The following is a 23590-nucleotide window of genomic DNA, read 5'->3' as shown; positions in this document are numbered from 1 at the left end:
CAAACCCGGCTACGGCCAAACCGTTGACAGCGTCAACAAACCAGCCTAAAAACTCGGAACCTGACCATGCAGCCGGGCTACAATCAGATCGCATGAGGGAACAACCAGACCGGCCGAGGCATCACAAAAGGCATTAAGACCTCAGAGGAGTCAAACCACTCCTCCGAGGCCTCGGGGGCTACACCCGGCGGGTGCGCTCGCGCGCACCCACCAGAACAAAGTGTAACCGAGAAAGGCCGGTCCCCTCGCAAAAAAGTGCGGCAAAGCCTCCAAGTGAGTACCAACACTCCCTTTGAGGCTCAGGGGCTACTGTCGGGTACCGTAATTAGGGGTACCCCAACACTCCTAAACACGGCTGGTAACCACCATTAGCACAAGCTGCAGAGACTGATGGGCGCAATTCAGGTCAAGGCTTCGTCTACTCAAGGGACGCAATCTCGCCTCGCCCGAGCCCAGCCTCGGGCGGGAACAGTAGTCCCAGGCGAATTCACGCCTCGCCCGAGGGCCTCCTCAAGCAACGGGTGCACCCTCGACTCGCCCGAAACCCAGCTCGGGCAGGCTTCGTTGTGAAGCAACCTTGGCCAAATCGCCTCACCAACCGATCGTATCGCAGGCGCATTCAATGCGAGGATCGCCTGACGCCTTATCCTGACACACGTGCCTCAGTCGGCAAGGTCGAAGTGACCGCAGTCACTTCGCCCTTCCATTGACCGACCTGACAGGAAAACAGCGCCACTCGCCCCGCTCCGACTGCTGTGCCACCCGCCAGAGTGAGGCTGGCAACAGCCAAGTTCAGCCTCAGGCGCAACAGGAAGCTCCGCCTCGCCTGACCCTAGGGCTCGGCCTCAACCTCGGCCTCGAAAGGAGGACTCCGCCTCGCCCGACCCCAGGGCTCGGCCTCAACCTCAGCCTCGGAAAGAGGACTCTGCCTCGCCCGACCCCAAGGCTCGGCCTCAGCCTCGGCCTCGCAGGGTGGTCTCCGCCTCGCCCGACCCCAGGGCTCGGCCTCAACCTCGACCTCGGGAGGAATCACGTCCTCGCCCGACCCCGGCCTCAACCTCGAGAGGAGTCTCCGCCTCGCCTGACCTTGGGCTCGGACCGACCACACCACGGGGGATACATCATTACCCTACCCCTAGCTAGCTTAGGCTACGGGGGAACAAGACCGGCGTCCCATCCAGGCTCGCCCCGGTAACAAGTAATGATGGCTCCCCGCGTGCATCCATGACGACGGTGGTTCTCAGCCCCCTACGGAAGCAAGGAGACGTCAGCAAGATCCCAGCAGCCCCGACAGCTGTGCTTCTATAGGGCTCGAGCGCTCCTCCGACGGCCACGATATCGCGTACACAGGGCTCTAGCACCTCTCCGATAGCCACGTTGGCATGTACACAGGGCTCAGGCACCTCTCCACCGGACACGTTAGCGCATAGCTACACCCACATTGTACACTTGGACCCTCTCCTTGCATCTATAAAAGGAAGGTCCAGGGCCCTCATGCGGGGGGGGGGGGGGGGGTCGCGCGGGAGAATGGGCTGACGAACAGGCTCACTCTCTCTCCCTCGCGAGCGCTTGTAACCCCTACTACGAGTGCATCTCTCTGGCGCAGGATAACACGAGCCGCGTTTTCCCCCATTGTGTTCCGTCTCGCGCCAACCCATCTGGGCTGGGACACGCAGCGATAAATTTACTCGTCGGTCCAGGGACCCCCCGGGGTCGAAACGCCGACACTATTACATTACAAACATATAAACCAAACAACACCTATGTTGTTGTGTGGACCGTTCGTAGGTGCCAAATTGAGTTTGGGCAGGGACTGTGTGCTCTAATATGATTGTATTGCAGATTGTCCGAGATTCGAGCTTGGACAGTACTAACCCCCCAGGTGGCAGATCGTCCGACCTTGATCGACTGATTGTCCGCCTGTATTAAAGCCATATGGGACAGAGATCAGAGAGGTCACTATACTGACTGGCGGACCGTCCGATCATGGTCGATGGACCGTTCACATGTCGATTTATGTGATGGCTCTGCCACCTTTTTGAATGGAAAGTAGTCGTTACAGGTGGCGCGGATCGTCCGACCATAGGGCGCAGACCATCCGCGAGTGCGCAGAAAGGGGGAAAATGGCCATAACAGCTATTAGTGTTTGAAAAGATATGAATAGAAGGGGTGCTCATGTGTAGAAGCTCTCTCTTAGCCATTCCTAGCATACATTGAGCACATTTGAGCTTTCCAAACATTCTCACTCACATGCATTGCTTGAGATTGCGTGAGTGATTGAGCGTTCCTAGTCCATGGCATCATCTGTGTGATCTTGAGGCACTAGGTGGAACATCAAGCGATCGTTGTCAACTTTGTTGCTCTTGAAGGTTGCAGCCTCATTGACGGCTTGGTGGTGACTCCGTCGAGCTCTTCGTGAAGGTTGTGAAGAAACCGCAGAGGAGATTGTGAGGGGTTTGTGCCAACCTTGCCGGAGCGGTAAAGGCAACATAGTGGAATCAAGGTATTGAGTGTTGTCCACTTGGCTCAAAGATCAAGTGGTGTCTTGATAGAGGAGAAAACGAGAGATTGGAATCCACCTCAACGTGGACTAGGGGTGATCGGCAAATCACCAAGACCATGGGAAAATTTTGGTGTCTCTCTCATATCCATTACTTGTTTTCTTGCAATAGCTTGTGATTGATTGAATCATTGTTCATTAGTAGTCTCCTTGATCACTTGATCACCGTAGGTTGCCAAACTAACTTAGCTCAATATAGACTAGAGAATTTATATCTTTTGTCATACTTATTAAATTTCTCTAATGTTTATGATTTTAGTCAAAACCGTCTATTCACCCCCTCTAGCCGATGTCCTACATCTTACAACCTTAGACCTTGGAGCGATGGTGATGGTGGCGCTTTGCATTGCTGTTCTACAGCCACTATCGCGGGCTGTTTCTTACGAAATATTGTATTTGTACCTGTTGTTGTCCAAACTGTAAAAGAAAGAGTTATTTTGGTCTTAATTAACGGTGCTAGCGAAGAAATGAACAGAACGATAAACAATAACTTTTACTGGTAATGGTGAACATCAAAGAAAGATGTAATTTTTAGACTTTGTTTGGGAGCAATGATACAGAGGCAAGCCCTAATTGATATTTTCTAGAGATGGGAAGTTATGGTGGTATTTTTACAAAGGCCGCTGCTAGAGAACCAATTTATAAAAAATTCCGTGAGACGAGTAGGGGTGGAAACGAGCCGAGCTTGACTCGGCTCGCTGCGACTCGATAAAGTAACAAGTCGAACCTAGCTCAACTCGCTTTTCTGCCGAGCCTAAAAAGTTGGCTCGGTTCAGCTCGCTGCCGGCTCGCCGAGCCAACCAGCCTAGTAATAAGCATGAACTCGCTCTCCAAAATATAATATAAAATCTCAAAATAATTTAAGTAACATATTTTAAATTAGTAAAATAATTATATAGCTAATATAATATAGAAAATAGATTAATTTTGTAAAATAATCTCAAATAATATAAACTAATTGTTTATTTGATACTAATACTATATGTTAATTATGATTTTATATAACAAATTGTTGTTAGATCGAGCCACGAACAAACAAGCTGAGCCGAGTTGGCTCGCTCTTTTCTCGAGAAAAAATGGGCTAACTCCAGCTTGTTTTAGGGCTAGTTTAGGACCTCATTTTTCCAAAGAGATTTTTATTTTTCCAAAAAATAGTTTATTTTTGCTTAGAAAAATAAAAATCACTTAATAAAATTAAGTTTCCAAAGTAGCCCTTAAACATCGATTCGAGTTTCAAGTTTTTTTCCAGCCAGAGGATCCAACTCCCCTTGCTATTTGGGATTTCTCCCCCACGGCCTTCTAGAGAAATTGTACACATATTCCCTGCCTCTCGCTAGCGCCTTCCCTCCGCAAACGGAAGGCTCTCGTGACCACCGGGATGTCCGCCATGGAGACCGACATCAACGCGCCGCCGCCGCCCGCCCCAGCTGGCGAGGGATCCTCTGCGGCCGGTCCGTCCTCCTCCCGCAAGCCCAACAAGCGCTTCGAGATCAAGAAGTGGAACGCCGTCGCGCTCTGGGCATGGGGTACGTCCGCGCGCCCGTCCTTCCGCTCTAGATTTTCCTTCTCGTAGATTGGAATTTGGATCATGTCTGATCTGTTTGTCTCCTTTGCGCCGGTGCAGATATCGTCGTCGACAACTGCGCTATCTGCCGCAACCACATCATGGATCTATGTAAGTTCCGAGTCCGATAGGTTCAGAGGGCGTTAGGGTTTGAGATCTATGGTTAGGGGTTTGACCTTCTTAATTCGTTGGGTGCAGGCATCGAGTGCCAGGCGAACCAAGCCAGCGCGACCAGCGAGGAGTGCACTGTTGCTTGGGGTACGAATCCAATCACTTAGGGTTTTCTTATCTATCTTCTTTGTTGTATCTTGTGTCTGTTGCCAGTTGCCACTAATTTTATGTTATGGGTATGTCTCTTTATATGGAATGAAAGAATTCTCTATTAATTATTTTGCACAATAGTTCTGCCTTTGCTCATTGTGGTATTAGTTTTTGGGAATCTTACAACAATCTATATGTAAGTGGCAACTATGGTTAGGGTATGACACACAAAGATCGCAATATATAAATTTCCTATGCTCTTCCCAAAGATTTTACTATGTGGTCTTGATTACTTTATGATAGAAGTGAAAACCCTAACCCTAAACTAGGGCTGGATGATGTATTAATAGTAGAGGTATGTGGGCCTAGGACCAACACAGTGAGAATCACACACAATACATATAACACCCCCCGACGGTCGAAACTCTGGTCACGATAGATGTTGAGACAGGACCGAAACTCCTCAAACACCGATGTAGGGAGGCCCTTGGTAAAGATGTCGACGAACTGAGAAGTAGTCGGAACATGAAGAACACGCACATCTCCGACGGCGACACACTTGCGGATGAAGTGGAGGTTGAGATCATCATGCTTCGTGCGCTGGTGTTGGACGTGGTTGGTGGAGAGGTACATGGCACTGACGTTGTCACAGTAGACAAGTGTGCTCCGCGTCAATGGACTATGCAGCTCCTGAAGTAGTTGACGTAGCCACATAGCCTCAGCGACACCGTTAGCCACAAAGCGGTACTCGGCCTCGGCGCTGGGGCGGGAGACAACCGGTTATCGCTTTGAGGACCAAGAGACGAGACTGTCGCCAAGGAACACTGCGAAACTGGAGGTGGGCTAGCGCGTGTCAGGATAGCTGCCCCAATCGGCGTCAGTGTAGACAGTGAGTTCGGTGTTCGTAGATCGTTGAAGAAGGCGGCCAAAGTCGGTAGTGCCTCACAGGTACCGCAGGATCCACTTCATAGCGGTGAGATGTGGCGACGGGGCTACATGTGGCACAGGCAAACGTGACACGATCGCGTGGGGCGCAGGCGACGTGGCGCCATGCGGCGTGAAAGAGGGCAGTGGAAGAGGAACATCGACACAAGCGTCATTGAAGAGGGAATCAAGGTCGGAAGGTGGGAAGGAGTTAGCAAGGGGGTAAACATCCTCATCAAAGACAACATGTCGAGAGATGATAATGCGGTGGGTGAGAAGATTGAGGTACCAGTACCCCTTGTGATCAGGGGAGTACCCGAGGAAAAAACAACGAGAAGAGCGAGGGGCAAGTTTGTGAGGAGCGGTGGCGGAGGCGTTGGGATAGCAGGCACACCTGAAGACCTGAAGGTGCTCATAGGAGTGGGTGGTGCCGAAGAGGGCGAAGAACAGAGTGGGATGGGAAACCGTCTTGGAGGGAAGACGATTGAGGAGGTAGGTGGTTGTGTTCAGAGCCTCAGCCCAGTAGCAGGCGGGGAGAGAAGCCTGGAAGAGGAGGCAACATAACATGGTGGTGGTGGTGCGAATCATGCGCTCGGCTCGACCATTTTGAGGGGAGGTGTGAGGGCACGACATTCACAGCTGCGTGCTGTGGGAGAGAAAGAAGGTGCGAGACATTGAGACATCCTGAAACCGGCGTGGGGAGGAGGGGCCGCGTCGAGCGCCGCGTTGGGCGCGTGCGGAGTCCGCGTGGGAGGGGCGGTGGTGACATTGGATTGGGGAGGACGGTCCGCGCTACCGACGTCCGTGCTGTCAGGGAGGAGGACCGCGCCCGCGTGGCCAGCCATGGGAAGGGAGAGGCGGCCGCGCCGACGAGGGAGGGAAGTTGGGAAGGAGGAAGAGGAGAAAACTTAGTGAGATACCATGATAGAAGTGGTAACCCTAACCCTAAACCAGGGTTTGGTGATGTATTAACTATTAATAATAGAGGTATGTGGGCCTAGGCCCAATACAGGGACAATCACACACAATACATCTAACACTTTAGGGGGTGTTTGGTTTCTTTTATTCCATTTTAGTCCCTAAATTGCCAAATACGGAATTTAGGGACTAAAATGGAATAAAATCGAGGGACTAAAAATTAGTCCCTATAAACCAAACATCCCCTTAGTCTGGTCACCTGAGTTGGTTAGGTGGTCTTTGTGGTCATCACTCCTCATGAGTCGAACTCCCCATGGGAGTGAATTTCAGGCCTGGTCTTGGTCGCGGTCATTCTCACATGGGTTACGATGCTGCTATGGGTGGGGCACGGGTTTTCTCGACCTGTGTAAGGTCTTTTTAACACAATGCCCGGGGGCTGTCTTACCCCCCTGTAGATCGAGTTTTTTTTTAACTTTAGTCTGGTGAACTGTGCAATTTGAACAATTTGTTTCATATATACAATGACTCTTGAGCTGTTATGGTTATAGTACTTTGTGGACTCGAAATCGAATAGCTCTTCCCTATCTCCAAAATTTGATATGACTGGTGAACTGAATATGAAACAACTGCACACTGCCTCTAAAGATGAAACTAATTCTACTGATTACATATGAAGCTCAGATTATCTTTTGAAAAAAAAACATTATCAGTGAACTCCTAGATTTAACTAGATAAGTGATAGATGTGTGTTGAATAACTTAACATTGCCAGTCTTTTTATCTATATGAATCACAGCGTGCTTGACAAATAAAAGTGGAACCTATATCAGTAATTTTCTGCAGCACATCCTGGGATACCAAATTAAACATATACACATAATGTGTCAGTCTCTGCAGATGTGTACTGCATTCCTATCTGGATTAAGGCTGTTGCAAGCCCATAACAGCATCTGCAGCAGCACTACATACATGCTCTTTTTGTGCTGTGTGCTCTTCTCTTCTCAGCCTCTTGTGTAGCAGAGGCCAGTGAACTCTTCACCATATTGTGGTGTTGACAGTAGAAAATAAGCTCACCCATGTTTACAGTTGGAAATGATGAAAAATGCTGCTTAGTTCAAACATGTACTTTTTTTTTGTATTGAAGCTTCTTTATATTTGCCTATACAAACCCCAGCTTCACTGGGTCTAACAAGGTGTGCTTTTGCATACTGCAGGAGTCTGTAATCATGCTTTTCACTTCCACTGCATCAGCAGGTGGCTTAAGACTCGTCAAGTGTGCCCATTAGGTAGCTGCAGTTCTGTGTTGAATTTATCCTTTAGTTCATTCTTTTGGGCATTGCATTACTGACGATCAACTTTTTATCTTGCAGATAACAGTGAGTGGGAGTTCCAGAAATATGGCCACTAGTTCCTGGGCACCCTCATGTGATGTTGGGGCTTACTTCTAGTGACTGCTACCACTCGAGTGTATTTTTTTCTGCCAAACAGCTCCATCTTTTACTGCTTTGGATGCTTGCATGTATCACAGGTCAATTATCACTAGTAGTACGTCCACCTGGGACTGTATTTGGATTGTTCGTTGAGAGGATAGTAGTTCCATTTTATAAATGTTATGTGGATTTTCATAAGTGAGCTTGAATTGTGATGTGGTACCATGTCTAAAGGCTGGTGTGGTCTTGTCTTGATCTTGACTTAAGGAGAGCCTGTTCGTTTTAATCTCAATCCATGTGGATTAGCCAGTATTGGGCGAGTTTAAATGCATAGCAAGTCAGAAATCTTTAATTTATTTTAGGGCTTGTTCGGTTAGCTCTCAATCCATCCATGTGGATTGAGTGAGATTGGATGGGTTTAAGGGCATGTTTGGTTTGCTGCATAACTTGTCACACTTTATCTAACTTGCCACACTTTATCTAACTTTTGTGTTTAAGGTTAGTTTTTCAATTCGGACGACTAATCTTAGGCAAAGTGTAGCACAGTTAGCCACGAACCAAACATGCCTTAGATCCTAAACAAGTTAAACTTCTTAATTTTTTCAATCACATCCAATCCATGTGTACGGAGAATAACCGAACAAGGCTTTAGGCCTTGTTCGTTTCTGCCGGATTGGTGGGTCGGAACGATTCCTAACCGGATTGCTTCTCTAATTTATATAAACTTTGTTTAGGCGGAACGATTCCGGGTGCAATCCGACACAAACGAACAGGGCCTTAATCTTATTCAATCCACATGGAATAGGAATAATTGAACAAAGTGATTGTGTTTTTTGCCTGCATGTATAGTCTCTTCGTGTGACTTTAATCTGTATCGGCTTCTAGTCGAACAGCCTATATAATTGTATACAATGATAGGTTACTGAATGTTACTTACGATATTCTGAAGTTATGCGGGACACCCAGCACCCTGTCCTGTCTTGCTAATGATAACCTGGTTTGGTTCGGTTACCATATGTACCACATTGCATACATTTTGTATTTGGTTGGAAGACAAGGTTTTGTGTGGTTGAAGATGGATGAAACTGACCTGTTTTTTGTTTGGTTTCGGAGACATAAAAAATAGGATTAGCTACCAGATTGGTAGAGGGTCCACATGTCAATCTCTTTTTTTTGTTCTCCTTTCTCTCACCTCTAGAAGTTGTGCCTGGGACCTTAACCAACTCAAGAGTGTTTCTTATACCATCTAGCCAACTCAGCTATAGGCTTAGCCCTAGCCCTTTCACGCTTGTCTAGATTTACATAATATTAATCTAGTGACATTTTAATTGTTTAATTATTATTAGGTAGAGAAAATTTCCATTCTTTTTTGGAATGGTATGATTCCTATCTAAGATTTACTGGGCTCACGGAGGAGACAAATGTGCAGAGGTAAAAAAAACCTTTTTAAAAAATGCTGCTCAACCCTACGTAAGAACTCCACCGAAAGGGATGCATCTGATTCCCACCCGACTTCGCACACTTCATCCATAAAAGAAATCACATGGAATAGATGCATTTTATTCATGTGGAGGCCTGAAAATTGAACATGGAAACAGGAGCCACAAACACATCATATCTTAGAACTCCTGCTGTACAACGTTGTCGTGACGACCTATTATGCAGGGACAGGGCTCAGGCCAGAAGATGGTTGTAGACTGGCTGCATATCTCCTCGCCCACAGATCGTAATGGACGATCTCCTCCAGTGACGGGCTTGTTACCAGCTCGTTCCGATGCGCGTTACATGTAAGCTCCACCACCTTGAATATGTCCAGGTAGCTAATCCTGCAAAACCAAACGAAAAGACCAACTTTTTAGAAAGCCTAACGAAAAGGGCAACCTACTTCCTTTCTATGAATATTTAACGGTAACAGATTATTGCAAATAACTTCTTCTTTTTTTCCTCAGATGAACAACAGTCCGTAGTCACAGAACTATTTTTTTTTTCTAAAACTGTCTGCTTATACCATGATAAAGTTTTCTCCTCTATTAAATTCTGGAGCATGGCGCTTTACTTCAGCTAGTTGAGCGTGTATAAAATCCATTATCTCGTCATGCAGAGAAAACCCCGTCTCTGTGGCCGACACTATCCCAACAACCAAACCATCATATTGCAAAAGCAACAGCAGGCAGTCCTTAAAGAGTGAAATGCACCGGAGCCTACGGACCTAGTTCACGAAGTCAGGATCGGGTTCACACCAGGTTCACTCTAGGTTCTCTCTTTACTCTTGGAGAGTCTACGGACCTAGTTGAGAATCCAAGAAAAGCTTCAGGACCCTCGGTCGGTGTATTTAACTTGTATTTAAATCAGGAAAAAGGTAGTCTAAATCAAGATTATATAGCTGCTCTAACCCGTAACGTAGGCCCAAAAGGTGCTTGAGAATATATTATCTTTAAGGACATACATTCTCGTTCCAGCTCGCTTTTCTAAAGCAAAGCACAGTAGATTGTCCATGGGGCTTTGGTTGGTCCAAAGTTTTCTTTTCATTGCAGCAAATTAGCATAGCGTATCTGGCCTTAGAATTTGCAGAATGTTTGGCAAACCAAATCAAAGGATGACATGAAAAATATGCAACGATTTATCTAGAACAAAGCAGGCAAAAGTCGATATGCAAAAAAAAAGGATCATACTTCTCGTCAATGAACAACTCCACGGCCTTCTCATTAGCAGCGCTCAGAACTCCTGTCATGGTGCCCCCAGCCCGGCCAGCTGCATAGGCTAGGTCCATTGATGGGTATTTTACGTTGTCGGGAGCTTTGAATGTCAGTGAACCCAACCTGCATTAACCAACTGGAACTTAATCTGAATGCTCAAAAACTGTTACCATGTAATTCCTACTGTTTAAGACTGTGCGAAGTCTTAACATCTTTAATGCAGCATATTCATGTTTAGCAACCTAACCATGGTTACTACTTGGTTATTACTAAACCAGACGTGGGTTAGTCAACCAGCTCAAATCAGACATATACCTATTCAAAAGGAAGGACACCAGAATTGCAAGAGTTCAGGTCAAGGTCCAAGATTGATGAGTTGTTTGGAAATTTCAGTTTTAAGTCCAGTCACATATTTGTTTCCTAAAAATTATGAGGTGACCATAATAATATTTGCTGGTTAAAACCTAAGTCAGATGCATTTACAAATGCACACACCAACAGCTGACTCAGGTGCCAGCCCGAACCATACACACATATATATCAAGTGCTGCCATCATATAGAGGTAGCTTATTAGAACGATCCCATACTGTAATCAAGAAAAATAAGACTTGAATTCTTGAAGGCCATTTCCAAATAAAAGCATCAATTGTACTGCACAAGTAGCACAGGAGTTTGAAGATGTCATACTTGCAAAGATCCAGACGAGGCCAGGTGACCTCAGAGCAATAGATTCTATCTGGCCATGATAAGGTGTATAAGATTGGTAACCGCATATCTGGCCATCCCAACTGAGCTAGGACAGATGAATCCTAGTAGAACAGAAGAACATGAATACCAAAGACAATACTAAACCATATATAAATCAATTACAGAAACAATTATGTATGAACCATAAATGATCTAAAACAATCATAAACTTGAGATTCTGCTCAGATGCTGGCATGCACTAAAACAAGAGAATGAGGTGGAAATAAAAATATGCAGCATGGGAGGATTAAGTTTGGATATGTTTCAGTGTATGAAGCACTACATCTGGGCAGAATACCTCAACATGTGCTTTTTAGTAAAACATATAACTATGGTTTAGGGCTCACCTGGGTTTCAACCATAGAGTGTATGATAGACTGTGGGTGAATCACAATCTCAATGTCATCATATTCAGCACCAAATAAATAATGTGCTTCAATAACTTCTAAACCCTACAAGACCAAGTCGTCAATTTAGTGTTTAATAATAAATATGGATTAAAGATTTTTTTTTCAAAAAAGATGGAGCTCTATGACACCTTGTTGAATAAAGTAGCAGAATCTACTGTGATCTTCCTTCCCATATTCCAGTTTGGATGCTTTAAAGCGTCAGCAACTTTTACATCTTTCAGCCTGTCAACTGGCCAGTCCCTGTCATGATCAATTTACATGAGATGGGTTTTTATCTTTCCAGAAGTACATATACCACATAAGGGATGGACTTGCCTGAAAGCACCACCTGATGCAGTTAGAATAATGCGACGAAGTGCACCTTCGGACAAGCCTTGTATACACTGGTACAAGAGAAGCAGCTCTAATAAGCAAAGAATGTCATAAACTATAAAGTGCATTTCTTATTTCAAGTTCAGGGATGGCACGAATGTTGTACTCCCTCGACCACAAAAGGATGCAATTCTCACTTCTCGAGGAGTCAAAGGATTTAAGGTTTGATCAAAGTTGTATAAAAAACATTAATACTATGATATAAAATAATTACCACTAAATTAAATATGAAATACATTTTTATAGTAAAACTAGTTGAAGGCATAAATGTTAATATTCACTATAAAATTGGTCAAAGTTAGGTTAGTTGGACTTCATAAATCCCACAATCGCATCCTTTTTGGGAGGAGGGAGTATTGTTAGTTCGTCTAAACACCCAAAGCCAGCATGTACTTTCCCAACTTTACACCAAATATGCATAACAATAAAAAATTTAAAAGATAGCTGCAGAAACAAGTAAACATTTTGTGAGTTACCTGAAATATTGCAGAGTGCTCAGAATCAGCTGGAAGAATTTTCACTTTGTGTTTGTGTGCAAGGGGAAGCACAAAAGGACCACCTGCAATAAGTGTCTCTTTGTTTGCCAATGCTATGTCTTTACCAGCTTCAATTGCAGCAACTGTAGGCTAACAGAACAAACAATACAAGTAACCAAGTCAGCTATATTCACTGATAAAATTGCTCATTTATTTGATGCAGCACAAAGCAACCACATAATGTTCAAATTATATATAAACAAACGAGATTATATTAAGATACTCGGCAATCCAAAAGTAACACCACCTAGTTATGATGGTCCTCCACTTATCCTGATAGGTTGATACTGCACTATAATAAAAATAGGGGGGCCATGGAACTTGGTTCTCACAAGATACAAATATGGCACTATGGCAGACAATAGAACAATGACATATGTACCACTACCAATTGTTTTTTCCCATAAAATTAGAGATGCCAAAGATGCCTATCTATGTCTGGTAATGAAGTAAAACTTTATCTTCATCCTATACATTATACTGTGGTAAAATTACCTGTACTCATTTTTAACACCTAACTGTATAAATATAGCAACTCAAAATAGCTAAAATTCGTGAATAATTTTTCTTACTATATATTTTCCAGGATTCTGAAATACAAGCATGTTCACAAGGAAAGATTTATGCAGCTAAATGAGATCAGAATTCAGAACGATAGCCTTTTTTTAAGTTTCCTATGACCACAGCTTAGTGGAATGCAGATAAATTTATTGACCTAACAACAGGAAAATATTACATATAGGCACATAAATACCATTTATACACAAATATTATAAATTCTTAGCAAGTATTATTGCAACATTAGATTCTTGGAACACCCAACATAAAAGAAAGCACAAAGAGCAATATGCTAAACAGAAAAGGCATTACCTTCAGCCCTGCACAACCTACTATCCCTGTGACAACTGTAACTGCATCTGGATGGCGAGCAACCTAATAAGGGTTGAATATTTGAGAAATTTTCAGAGCAAACCTATAGTTATTCACATACATAGGATCATAAGAAATGTCTTACTTCTATGACACCTTGCTCCCCAGGAATAATTTCTGGCTTCTCTTCGCAATCAGCCAAGGCTTCTTTCAATTCATCAACTAATGATTCGTTTCTTACAGCAACCAACTTAGGTTTGAATGTTTTGACCTGTAGTCAATTGCATCCAAAACTCTCAATGAGTGCATAGTTTTTATCTTACTTGTTTAATGTTCAAACAAGTGTATAAATCTCTTTCGAGCTTGAAAAAAGGACATAAAGAAAAGAATATACTCAAAACATCACTGTACCTGATCAGCTAGAAGCGTGACATTGGATCCAGCAGCAAGAGCAACAACTCTGAACTTATCAGGATTCTCCGCAACAATGTCCAATGTCTTTGCATTATGTAAAAGATGGAATATTAGTGCTGCAGAATATCAGTGTCTCTAGTTTAATACTTATCATAAGGTAAGAGATGTTGATTAACATCAAACAAACTGTTATGAGCAACATGTTGATTAGACTTGCCCACAAGTTCCAGAAGGATGAGAATATTATTACATGGAACTACTATGAATGATCCGCATGCAAAATATACCAATTCTATTGGTTCCAAACAGATGCATAAGCACCAATTCGCTATAGTTTGATCTATCAACGTTATGGACTGACAAATTTCATACATGAGTATTCGATAAATCCCTTTACCTGTGTTCCTATGGAACCAGTTGAACCAACAATCGAGATAGGCTTTGGGCCATCCCATGACCTCCGGCCAGGCTCAGCAACAGCTCGCCCAGGCCATGCTGGTGGTGGAGCCTGTTGCATAGAACAGCATGTCCTTCTCAGTGAAATAGCTCGTTTGCCCTTCCTTTGAAACGTAAAATCCACTGCAATGAGAAATCAAAGTAAGATTAGAAAACAACATTAGTAACCAGAATTTACACTAGAAATAAGTCTATATAGGTAAGAAAGACCACGGCAACCGTGCCCCGACTGCAATATGGTTCATAAAGTGGACGAGTTTAAACCCTGAATTATTGACCTCATTTGACAAATTCTGTAAACATTCATGTAAACTGCAATACCCCTGTGCACCGACCAGTTAACTTAACCGAGCGTCACATGATAACGGTGCTACCACCTCTGGATCATATCAAATCACTAGAAAGTGTAAACTGAATTGGAACCTGTGGGGAATATATTCGAAGAACAATACATATTCCAACGTCTGAAGTAGCAAACAGCAAGTTGAGGCCCAAATATTTCGGAATTTAATTCATCCATGTGATGACTGATGACAAACGAAGCGATTCCAGACACACGTAAGAGGCGATTCCAGACACAGAAAAGGCCGCATAACATTCTGGAAATCCCGGCCCTGTAACCCGCGTTAGCAGAAAATTCTATGTTTTAAATCAGAGTAGTAAAGGAACTACAGTGTGACTTTTTCTCCAGAGAACCTGAAAAATCCTGCCTTTTAGGATGTCAAAATCATAACAGTTATTAGAATCAGAGTATGCAACTTTACAATGACTATACCCTCCGAGGCTCGCAGTTCCCATGCACTCACTCTACACGGAGACGGGACCCAACCATACTATTAGCGTTTCCTATAACGGTAAACGAGGCATAGCCGGCAAGTGGGATGAAGAGCGATGAACATCAGGACGGCACAAATTCGCACGGTGACACACATCGCAGTACGCTTGGAATGGAACCCAGAAATACCAAACTAAATCGATGGGAATGGGTCAAGAAGCATCATCAAAGTGGCTAGAAAACATAGGGGCGGCAAAGTCTCGAGTGCATAAGGCCGGAAAAGCAAGAAGATAAGCTCATGCACCGATCGGGGAAAAAAAGGAGGCACCGAAAGAGGAAAAGATCCAACCTTTGTGCTGGACGAGAGGTCCCCTGCTGGAGTCGAGGAAGGAAGCGGCGCTGAGCTCACCCCGGAACGATGCCTTGAGTGCAGCCATCCCGGCTTGCTGGGGAGGCTGTGGTAATTGCCGCTGGGCGAGGAGGGGGAGAGGGAGGGGAGCGGTGGTGGCGACCGTCGCTGAGACCGAAGTGGAAGCGATGCTGGCGACGGGGATGGACGGAGCGAGAGAGATTGCGCCTGGCGAGTTTTATAAACAGAGGAGAGAGAGGAGGGGATGTGTGTGGAGGGAGAAGTGGAGATAAGAAGACGAGATGGGAATCTGAGAGTCCTATGGATGCCACCGCAACCGGCCGATGCCAGCCCGCCTGCTCGCTGATTTTGTATTGCTCGCTTGGTGACTTGTGTGAGTTGCTACTCAGGAGCGTGGACAGACCCACAGACAGTCGGCTCGGCTGGTGATACTGGCTAGGGTGACGTCTGACCAGTCAGTCACAGAGTCACCACTCATGGACTGGGATAACTCCGCCAGTCAAATTGGATGCCTGGGCTAGCCGCTAGGAGCTGTTTTTCTTTTTTTTAAAAAAAAATCAAAACTGGAAATAAGGAACTTGTTTTTTTAAAGCAGCTATTTTAAATAGAACAGGTTTAAAAGCACATTAAATAGTACTTTAGCTTTTGTTTTGTTGTTTTTTCAAATGGTAAAATTAAGAATTGTTTTACTCCTTCCGTCTCAAATTAGTATTCTTTAGCTTTTAGATTTTATATCTATATTTAAATGGATCATGATGAATCTAGACAATAAATACAAACACGCACATTAATTATTGTATGAATTCATTAAAAACTAAAACAATTTTTAATTTGGGACGGAGCGAGTAGTTGTTTCAAACAAAATAGCGGTATAAAATAAGTTATATTTTTTTGAAACAAACGCTTTTTATAGCCCATAATTTATTATAGTTTTCCAAGCTCATAGTTCACAAACTTTTTAGAAGTCAAAAGACAAACTAAAGCCATGTTTGTTTACCCTCTAGATTACATAATCCAGCTTAAATAAGTTAAATGACAAACAAACAACACATATTATTAGGTGGATTATATAATCTAGATATCTAAATTAGGTTATTATATAATCCATAAGTTGGATTATATAATCCTGGAAAAAAAACAAATATATATAAGTTGGATTATATAATCCTGGAAGAAACAGAGCCTAAGGCACTGTTTGTTTACCCTTTAGATTATATAACCCAGCTTAAATAAGTTAAAAGACGAACAAACATCACATATTGAAATGGATTATATAATTTAGATATATAGACTACAATAATCCATAAGCAAGTCATTAGGTTCTTATTTTAAATTATTATTTGGCTTTTTACAAACTAATAATTTGTGTAATAACATCTCTAACAAGATTATATAATCTGGCTTATATAATCTATACAAAATAAGCTGGATTATATAATTCTGCAAGGGAACAAACATGTTCTAAGTAACCGGATGCTGCCCCATTAAGAGTAAACTAATCTAGAATGCTTAGCGAGAGCATTGAGAGTAAGATATCACGTGCAACAAGATAGATAAAGGCTGGCAAATTTCTGGCTCTCATCATGGTTGATGAAAGGGAATTAGACTTACACTTATTTCCCAATTGATTTTGGTGATTGAATTGCCCAACACAAATAATTGGACTAACTAGTTTGCTCTAGATTATATGTTCTACAGGTGCCAAAGGTTCATTTACAACTGCACTAAATCGACTGTCCGGAATACCGTAGATTATTCCAGACAGGAGAAGCTTTTTGGAAAAACAGGCCAAGCGCGGACCGTCCGGGCACTTGCGGCGGACCGTCCGCAATACCAGGATGACTCTCGAACAGAACCAATGCAAAAATCCAAGTCTGCATTACGGACAGTCCGGAGGAAAAGCAAGGACCGTCCGAGATCTCACGCGGACCGTCCGGCCTCAGGCGCGGACCGTCCGGTAGGTGAGGAACCGAAAAACCCGAAGGTGACGGGTTCGAAAAAAATGAATTATAGCGTCCTCGCGGACCGTCCGGGGTGCACGACCGGACCGTCCGCGACTGGCTTTATCTGACATCTGACGACGCATTAAATGCAATATAGCCGTTGATATAGCCGTTACTGTTGACCGTTGCGTTTTCAGCCGTTGATCTACAGGGGCGGACCGTCCGGACCAGACGGGCGGACCGTCCGCACTCGGCAGAATGGAGCAACGGCTAGGAAGTGGTTGGTGGCTATAAATACAACCCCAACCACCTCCATTTACAACCCAAGCATTCCAACCTTCAACATTCAATACAAGAGCTAGCAATCCATTCCAAGACACATTCAAAGCCTCCATCTCTCCAAGTTTCACAATTGAGAAAAGAGATCATTAGTGATTAGTGACTTGAGAGAGAAAGTGATCCGTGTGTTATTTGCCGCTCTTGTCGCTTGGCTTTTGCAATCGTGCTTTCTTTGATTCTTCATTGAGATCAAACTCACTTGTAATTAAGGCAAGAGACATCAATCTTGTGGTGGTCCTTGTGGGAACTTTGTGTTCCAAGTGATTGAGAAGAAAAGCTCACTCGGTCCGAGGGACCGTTTGAGAGAGGGAAAGGGTTGAAAGAGACCCGGTCTTTGTGACCACCTCAACGAGGAGTAGGTTTGCAAGAACCGACCTCGGTAAAACAAATCCACGTGTCTCACTCCTTATTCGCTTGCGATTTGTTTTGCACCCTCTCTCGCGGACTCAATTATATTTCTAACGCTAACCCGGCTTGTAGTTGTGATTATTTTTGAGAATTTCAGTTTCGCCCTATTCACCCCCCCTCTAGGCGACTTTTAGTTGCGCATCAAAGCATTGAGAAACATTACCTCCAATGTATACACAAATGCGATAAAAAAGAATAGCACTACACAAGGTCCTTACAAACAACCAATGGAATAAACACATTCTACGAATCTTGATAAATACTGGAATAGAGGGCATCAAACTAGTATGATACACATCGTTGGACCAAAGATCAGGTCCGATGATCCTGCTTCTCACAAGCCTACAATTACCTATTATACTGGTGATAGTCGCCTAGAGGGGGGGGTGAATAGGGCGAAACTGAAATTTACAAATATAAACACAACTACAAGCCGGGTTAGCGTTAGAAATAAGAAACAAGTTCGCGAGAGAGGGGGTGCAAAACAAATCGCAAGCAAATGAAGAGTGTGACACGCGGATTTGTTTTACCGAGGTTCGGTTCTCGCAAACCTACTCCCCGTTGAGGAGGCCACAAAGGCCGGGTCTCTTTCAACCCTTCCCTCTCTCAAACGGTCCCTCGGACCGAGTGAGCTTTCTCTTCTTAATCACTTGGAACACAAAGTTCCTACAAGGATCACCACAAGATTGGTGTCTCTTGCCTCAATTACAAGTGAGTTTGATCGCAATGAAAGAATCAAGAAAGCACGATTGAAAAAAGCCAAGAGACAAGAGCGACAAATAACACACGGATCACTTTCTCTCTCAAGTCACTAATCACTAATGATCTCTTTTCTCAATTGTGAAACTTGGAGAGATGGAGGCTTTGAATGTGTCTTGGAATGGATTGCTAGCTCTTGTATTGAATGTTGAAGGTTGGAATGCTTGGATATCTTGAATGGAGGTGGTTGGGGTTGTATTTATAGCCACAAACCACTTCCTAGCCGTTGCTCCATTCTGCTGAGCGCGGACGGTCCGCGTGCCAGGTCCGGACGGTCCGCCCCTGTAGATCAACGGCTGAAAATGCAACGGTCAGCAGTAACGGCTATATCAACGGCTATATTGCATTTAATGCGTTGTCAGATGTCAGACAGACCCAGTTGCGGACGGTCCGCGAGCCTGGCCCGGACGGTCCGCGAGCCCGCTATAATTCATTTCTCCGAACCCGTCACCTTCGGGTTTTTCGGTTTCTCACCTACCGGACGGTCCGCGCCTGAGGCCGGACGGTCCGTGTGAGGGCTCAGACGGTCCGCTCTTTTTCTTCCGGACGGTCCATAGTGCAGACTTGGATTTTTGCATTGGTTCTGTCCGAGTGTCATCCTCGTGTCGCGGACGGTCCGCCGCAAGGGCCCGGACGGTCCGCGCTTGGCCTGTTTTTCCAAAAAAGCTTCTCCTGTCCGGAATAATCTACGGTATTCCGGACAGTCGATTTAGTATAGTTGTAGATGAACCTTTGGCACCTGTAGAACATATAATCTAGAGCAAACTAGTTAGTCCAGTTATTTGTGTTGGGCAATTCAACCACCAAAACTATTTAGGAACTAGTTGTAAGCCTAATTCCCTTTCAATCTCCCCCTTTTTGGTGATTGATGCCAACACAAACCAAAGCAAATATAGAAGTGCATAATTGAACTAGTTTGCATAATGTAAGTGCAAAGGTTTCTTGGAATTGAGCCAATATAAATACTTACAAGATATGTATGGATCGTTTCTTTCTTATTTAACATTTTGGACCACGCTTGCACCACATGTTTTGTTTTTGCAAACTCTTTTGTAAATCCTTTTCAAAGTTCTTTTGCACATAGTCAAAGGTAAGTGAATAAGATTTGCAAAGTATTTTCAAGATTTGAAATTTTCTCCCCCTGTTTCAAATGCTTTTTCTTTGACTAAACAAAACTCCCCCTAAATGAGATCCTCCTCTTAGTGTTCAAGAGGGTTTTGATCTATACTTTTTTGAAATACTATTTTCTCCCTCTTTTGAACACAATAGGATACCAATTGAAAATATTCAACACTAAGTTTTTTGAAATTGGTGGTGGTGGTGGTGCGGTCCTTTTGCTTTGGGCTCTTACTTTCTCCCCCTTTGGCATGAATCGCCAAAAACGGAATCATTAGAGCCCTCGAGTTGCATTCTCCCTCTTTGGTCAAAACAAATGAGTGAAGAATATACCAAAGATGGAGTCCTTTTGCTTGGTGCTCATGCTTTCTCCCCCAAGAATGGAGAGTTGCTTGGAGCAACGGCGAAGGATGAGTGACGTAGTGGAAGCCTTTGTCTTCGCCGAAGACTCCAATTCCCTTTCAATATACCTATGACTTGGTTTGAAATAGACTTGAAAACACATTCGTCATAGCATATAAAAGAGACATGATCAAAGGTATATAAATGAGCTATGTGTGCAATCTAGCAAAAGAAATTGCGCGAATCAAGAATATTGAGCTCATGCCTAAGTTTGTTAAAAGATTGTTCATCAAGAGGCTTGGTAAAGATATCGGCTAATTGATCTTTAGTGTTAATGTAAGAAATCTCGATATCTCCCTTTTGTTGGTGATCCCTAAGAAAATGATACCGAATGGCTATGTGCTTAGTGCGGCTATGCTCGACGGGATTGTCGGCCGTTTTGATTGCACTCTCATTATCACATAGCAAAGGGACTTTGGTTAATTTGTAACCGTAGTCCCGCAGGGTTTGCCTCATCCAAAGCAATTGCGCGCAACAATGGCCTGCGGCAATATACTCGACTTCGGCGGTAGAAAGAGCGACCGAATTTTGCTTCTTTGAAGCCCAAGACACCAAGGATCTTCCCAAGAACTGGCAAGTCCCTGATGTGCTTTTTCTATTGATTTTGCACCCCGCCCAATCGGCATCTGAATAACCAATTAAATCAAATGTGGATCCCCTAGGATACCAAAGCCCAAACTTAGGAGTATAAGCCAAATATCTCAAGATTCGTTTTACGGCCGTAAGGTGAGCTTCCTTAGGGTCGGCTTGGAATCTTGCACACATGCATACGGAAAGCATAATATCCGGTCGAGATGCACATAAATAGAGTAAAGAACCTATCATCGACCGGTATACCTTTTGATCCACGGACTTACCTCCCGTGTCGAGGTCGAGATGCCCATTAGTTCCCATGGGTGTCTTGATGGGCTTGGCATCCTTCATCCCAAACTTGTTTAGAATGTCTTGAGTGTACTTCGTTTGGCTAATGAAGGTGCCCTCTTGGAGTTGCTTCACTTGAAATCCTAAGAAATACTTCAACTCCCCCATCATAGACATCTCGAATTTTTGTGTCATAATCCTACTGAATTCTTCACATGTAGACTCGTTAGTAGACCCAAATATAATATCATAAACATAAATTTGGCATACAAATAAGTCATTTTCTAGAGTTTTAGTGAATAGAGTAGGATCGGCCTTTCCGACTTTGAATCCATTTGCAATAAGAAAATCTCTAAGGCATTCATACCATGCTCTTGGGGCTTGCTTGAGCCCATAAAGCGCCTTAGAGAGCTTATAGACGTGGTTAGGATACTCACTGTCTTCAAAGCCGGGAGGTTGCTCAACATAGACCTCTTCCTTGATTGGTCCATTGAGGAAGGCACTTTTCACGTCCATTTGATAAAGCTTAAAGCCATGGTAAGTAGCATAGGCCAATAATATGCGAATTGACTCAAGCCTAGCTACGGGTGCATAGGTTTCACCGAAATCCAAACCTTCGACTTGTGAATATCCTTTGGCCACAAGTCGAGCTTTGTTCCTTGTCACCACACCATGCTCATCTTGCTTGTTGCGGAAGACCCATTTGGTTCCTACAACATTTTGGTTAGGACGTGGAACTAAATGCCATACCTCATTCCTCGTGAAGTTGTTGAGTTCCTCTTGCATCGCCACCACCCAATCCGAATCTTGGAGTGCTTCCTCTACCCTGTGTGGCTCAATAGAGGAAACAAAAGAGTAATGTTCACAAAAATGTGCAACACGAGATCGAGTAGTTACCCCCTTATGAATGTCGCCGAGGATGGTGTCGACGGGGTGATCTCGTTGGATTGCTTGGTGGACTCTTGGGTGTGGCGGCCTTGGTTCTTCATCCTCCTTGTCTTCATCAATTGCATCTCCCCCTTGATCAGTGTCGTCATCTTGAGGTGACTCATTTGATTGGTCTTCTACTTCATCAACTTGAGCTTCATCCTCATTTTGAGTCGGTGGAGATGCTTGCGTGGAGGAGGATGGTTGATCTTGTGCATTTGAAGGCTCTTCGGATTCCTTAGGACATACATCCCCAATGGACATGTTCCTTAGCGCGATGCACGGAGCCTCTTCAATACATGTCTCATCAAGATCAACTTGCTCTACTTGAGAGCCGTTAGTCTCATCAAACACAACGTCACAAGAAACTTCAACTTGTCCAGTGGACTTGTTAAAGACTCTATATGCCCTTGTGTTTGAATCATATCCTAGTAAAAAGCCTTCTACAGTCTTAGGAGCAAATTTAGATTTTCTACCTCTTTTAACAAGAATAAAGCATTTGCTACCAAATACTTTAAAATATGAAATATTGGGCTTTTTACCGGTTAGGAGTTCATATGATGTCTTCTTGAGGATTCAGTGTAGATACAACCGGTTGATGGCGTAGCAAGCAGTGTTGACCGCCTCCGCCCAAAATCGATCCGAAGTCTTGTACTCATCAAGCATGGTCCTTGCCATGTCCAATAGAGTTCGATTCTTCCTCTCCACTACACCATTTTGTTGTGGCGTGTAGGGAGAAGAGAACTCATGCTTGATGCCCTCCTCCTCAAGGAAGCCTTCGATTTGTGAGTTCTTGAACTCTGTCCCATTGTCGCTTCTAATTTTCTTAATCCTTAAGCCGAACTCATTTTGAGCCCGTCTCAAGAATCCCTTTAAGGTCTCTTGGGTTTGAGATTTTTCCTGTAAAAAGAATACCCAAGTGAAGCGAGAATAATCATCCACAATAACTAGACAGTACTTACTCCCGCCGATGCTTATGTAAGCAATCGGGCCGAATAGGTCCATGTGTAGGAGCTCTAGTGGCCTGTCGGTCGTCATGATGTTCTTGTGTGGATGATGGGCTCCAACTTGCTTCCCTGCCTGGCATGCGCTACAAATCCTGTCTTTCTCAAAATGAACATTTGTTAATCCTAAAATGTGTTCTCCCTTTAGAAGCTTATGAAGATTCTTCATCCCAACATGAGCTAGTCGGCGGTGCCAGAGCCAACCCATGTTAGTCTTAGCAATTAAGCAAGTGTCGAGTTCAGCTCTATCAAAATCTACCAAGTATAGCTGACCCTTTAACACTCCCTTAAATGCTATTGAATCATCACTTCTTCTAAAGACAGTGACACCTACATCAGTGAATAGACAGTTGTAGCCCATTTGACATAATTGAGAAACAGAAAGCAAGTTGTAATCTAATGAATCAACAAGAAAAACATTTGAAATGGAATGGTCAGGTGAAATAGCAATTTTACCCAAACCTTTGACCAAACCTTGATTTCCATCCCCGAATGTGATAGCTCGTTGGGGATCTTGGTTTTTCTCGT

General features: G+C 43.9%; 2 protein-coding genes across 2 annotated transcripts; one reads left to right on the top strand and one right to left on the bottom strand.

Moving 5' to 3' along the window:
* Positions 1-3780: 3780 nt before the first annotated feature.
* Positions 3781-7942, top strand: LOC103649912 (RING-box protein 1a). The gene is made up of 5 exons (XM_008675595.3): positions 3781-4086; positions 4185-4235; positions 4323-4382; positions 7441-7512; positions 7597-7942. Exons 1-5 carry the CDS (start codon positions 3939-3941, stop codon positions 7632-7634), a joined length of 369 nt encoding a protein of 122 aa, XP_008673817.1. The 5' UTR covers positions 3781-3938; the 3' UTR covers positions 7635-7942.
* A 1244-nt stretch (positions 7943-9186) lies between these two features.
* Positions 9187-15483, bottom strand: LOC542023 (dxr protein). Its single transcript, NM_001111669.1, is given in 12 exon segments — positions 9187-9482; positions 10329-10475; positions 11041-11162; positions 11448-11552; positions 11639-11750; positions 11826-11893; positions 12359-12508; positions 13289-13351; positions 13434-13559; positions 13700-13786; positions 14100-14281; positions 15283-15483. Coding segments are annotated over 12 exon segments (1419 nt in total). The 5' UTR covers positions 15371-15483; the 3' UTR covers positions 9187-9313.
* Positions 15484-23590: the final 8107 nt, after the last annotated feature.

This window comes from Zea mays, chromosome 3, assembly GCF_902167145.1.
Source record: "Zea mays cultivar B73 chromosome 3, Zm-B73-REFERENCE-NAM-5.0, whole genome shotgun sequence".
NCBI lineage: Eukaryota > Viridiplantae > Streptophyta > Magnoliopsida > Poales > Poaceae > Zea > Zea mays.
The sequence above is the reverse complement of the archived record's forward strand: the minus strand, read 5'-3'. Positions and strand labels throughout refer to the sequence as shown.

What these genes read in the sequence shown, in the direction of transcription:
- LOC103649912 (XM_008675595.3), top strand. Translation starts at nt 3,939, where the DNA reads ATGTCCGCCATGGAGACCGACATCAACGCGCCGCCGCCGCCCGCCCCA. An exon ending in CAACCACATCATGGATCTAT is followed by an intron (nt 4,236 to 4,322) that starts GTAAGTTCCGAG and finishes CGTTGGGTGCAG; the next exon opens with GCATCGAGTGCCAGGCGAAC. An exon ending in TCGTCAAGTGTGCCCATTAG is followed by an intron (nt 7,513 to 7,596) that starts GTAGCTGCAGTT and finishes TTTATCTTGCAG; the next exon opens with ATAACAGTGAGTGGGAGTTC.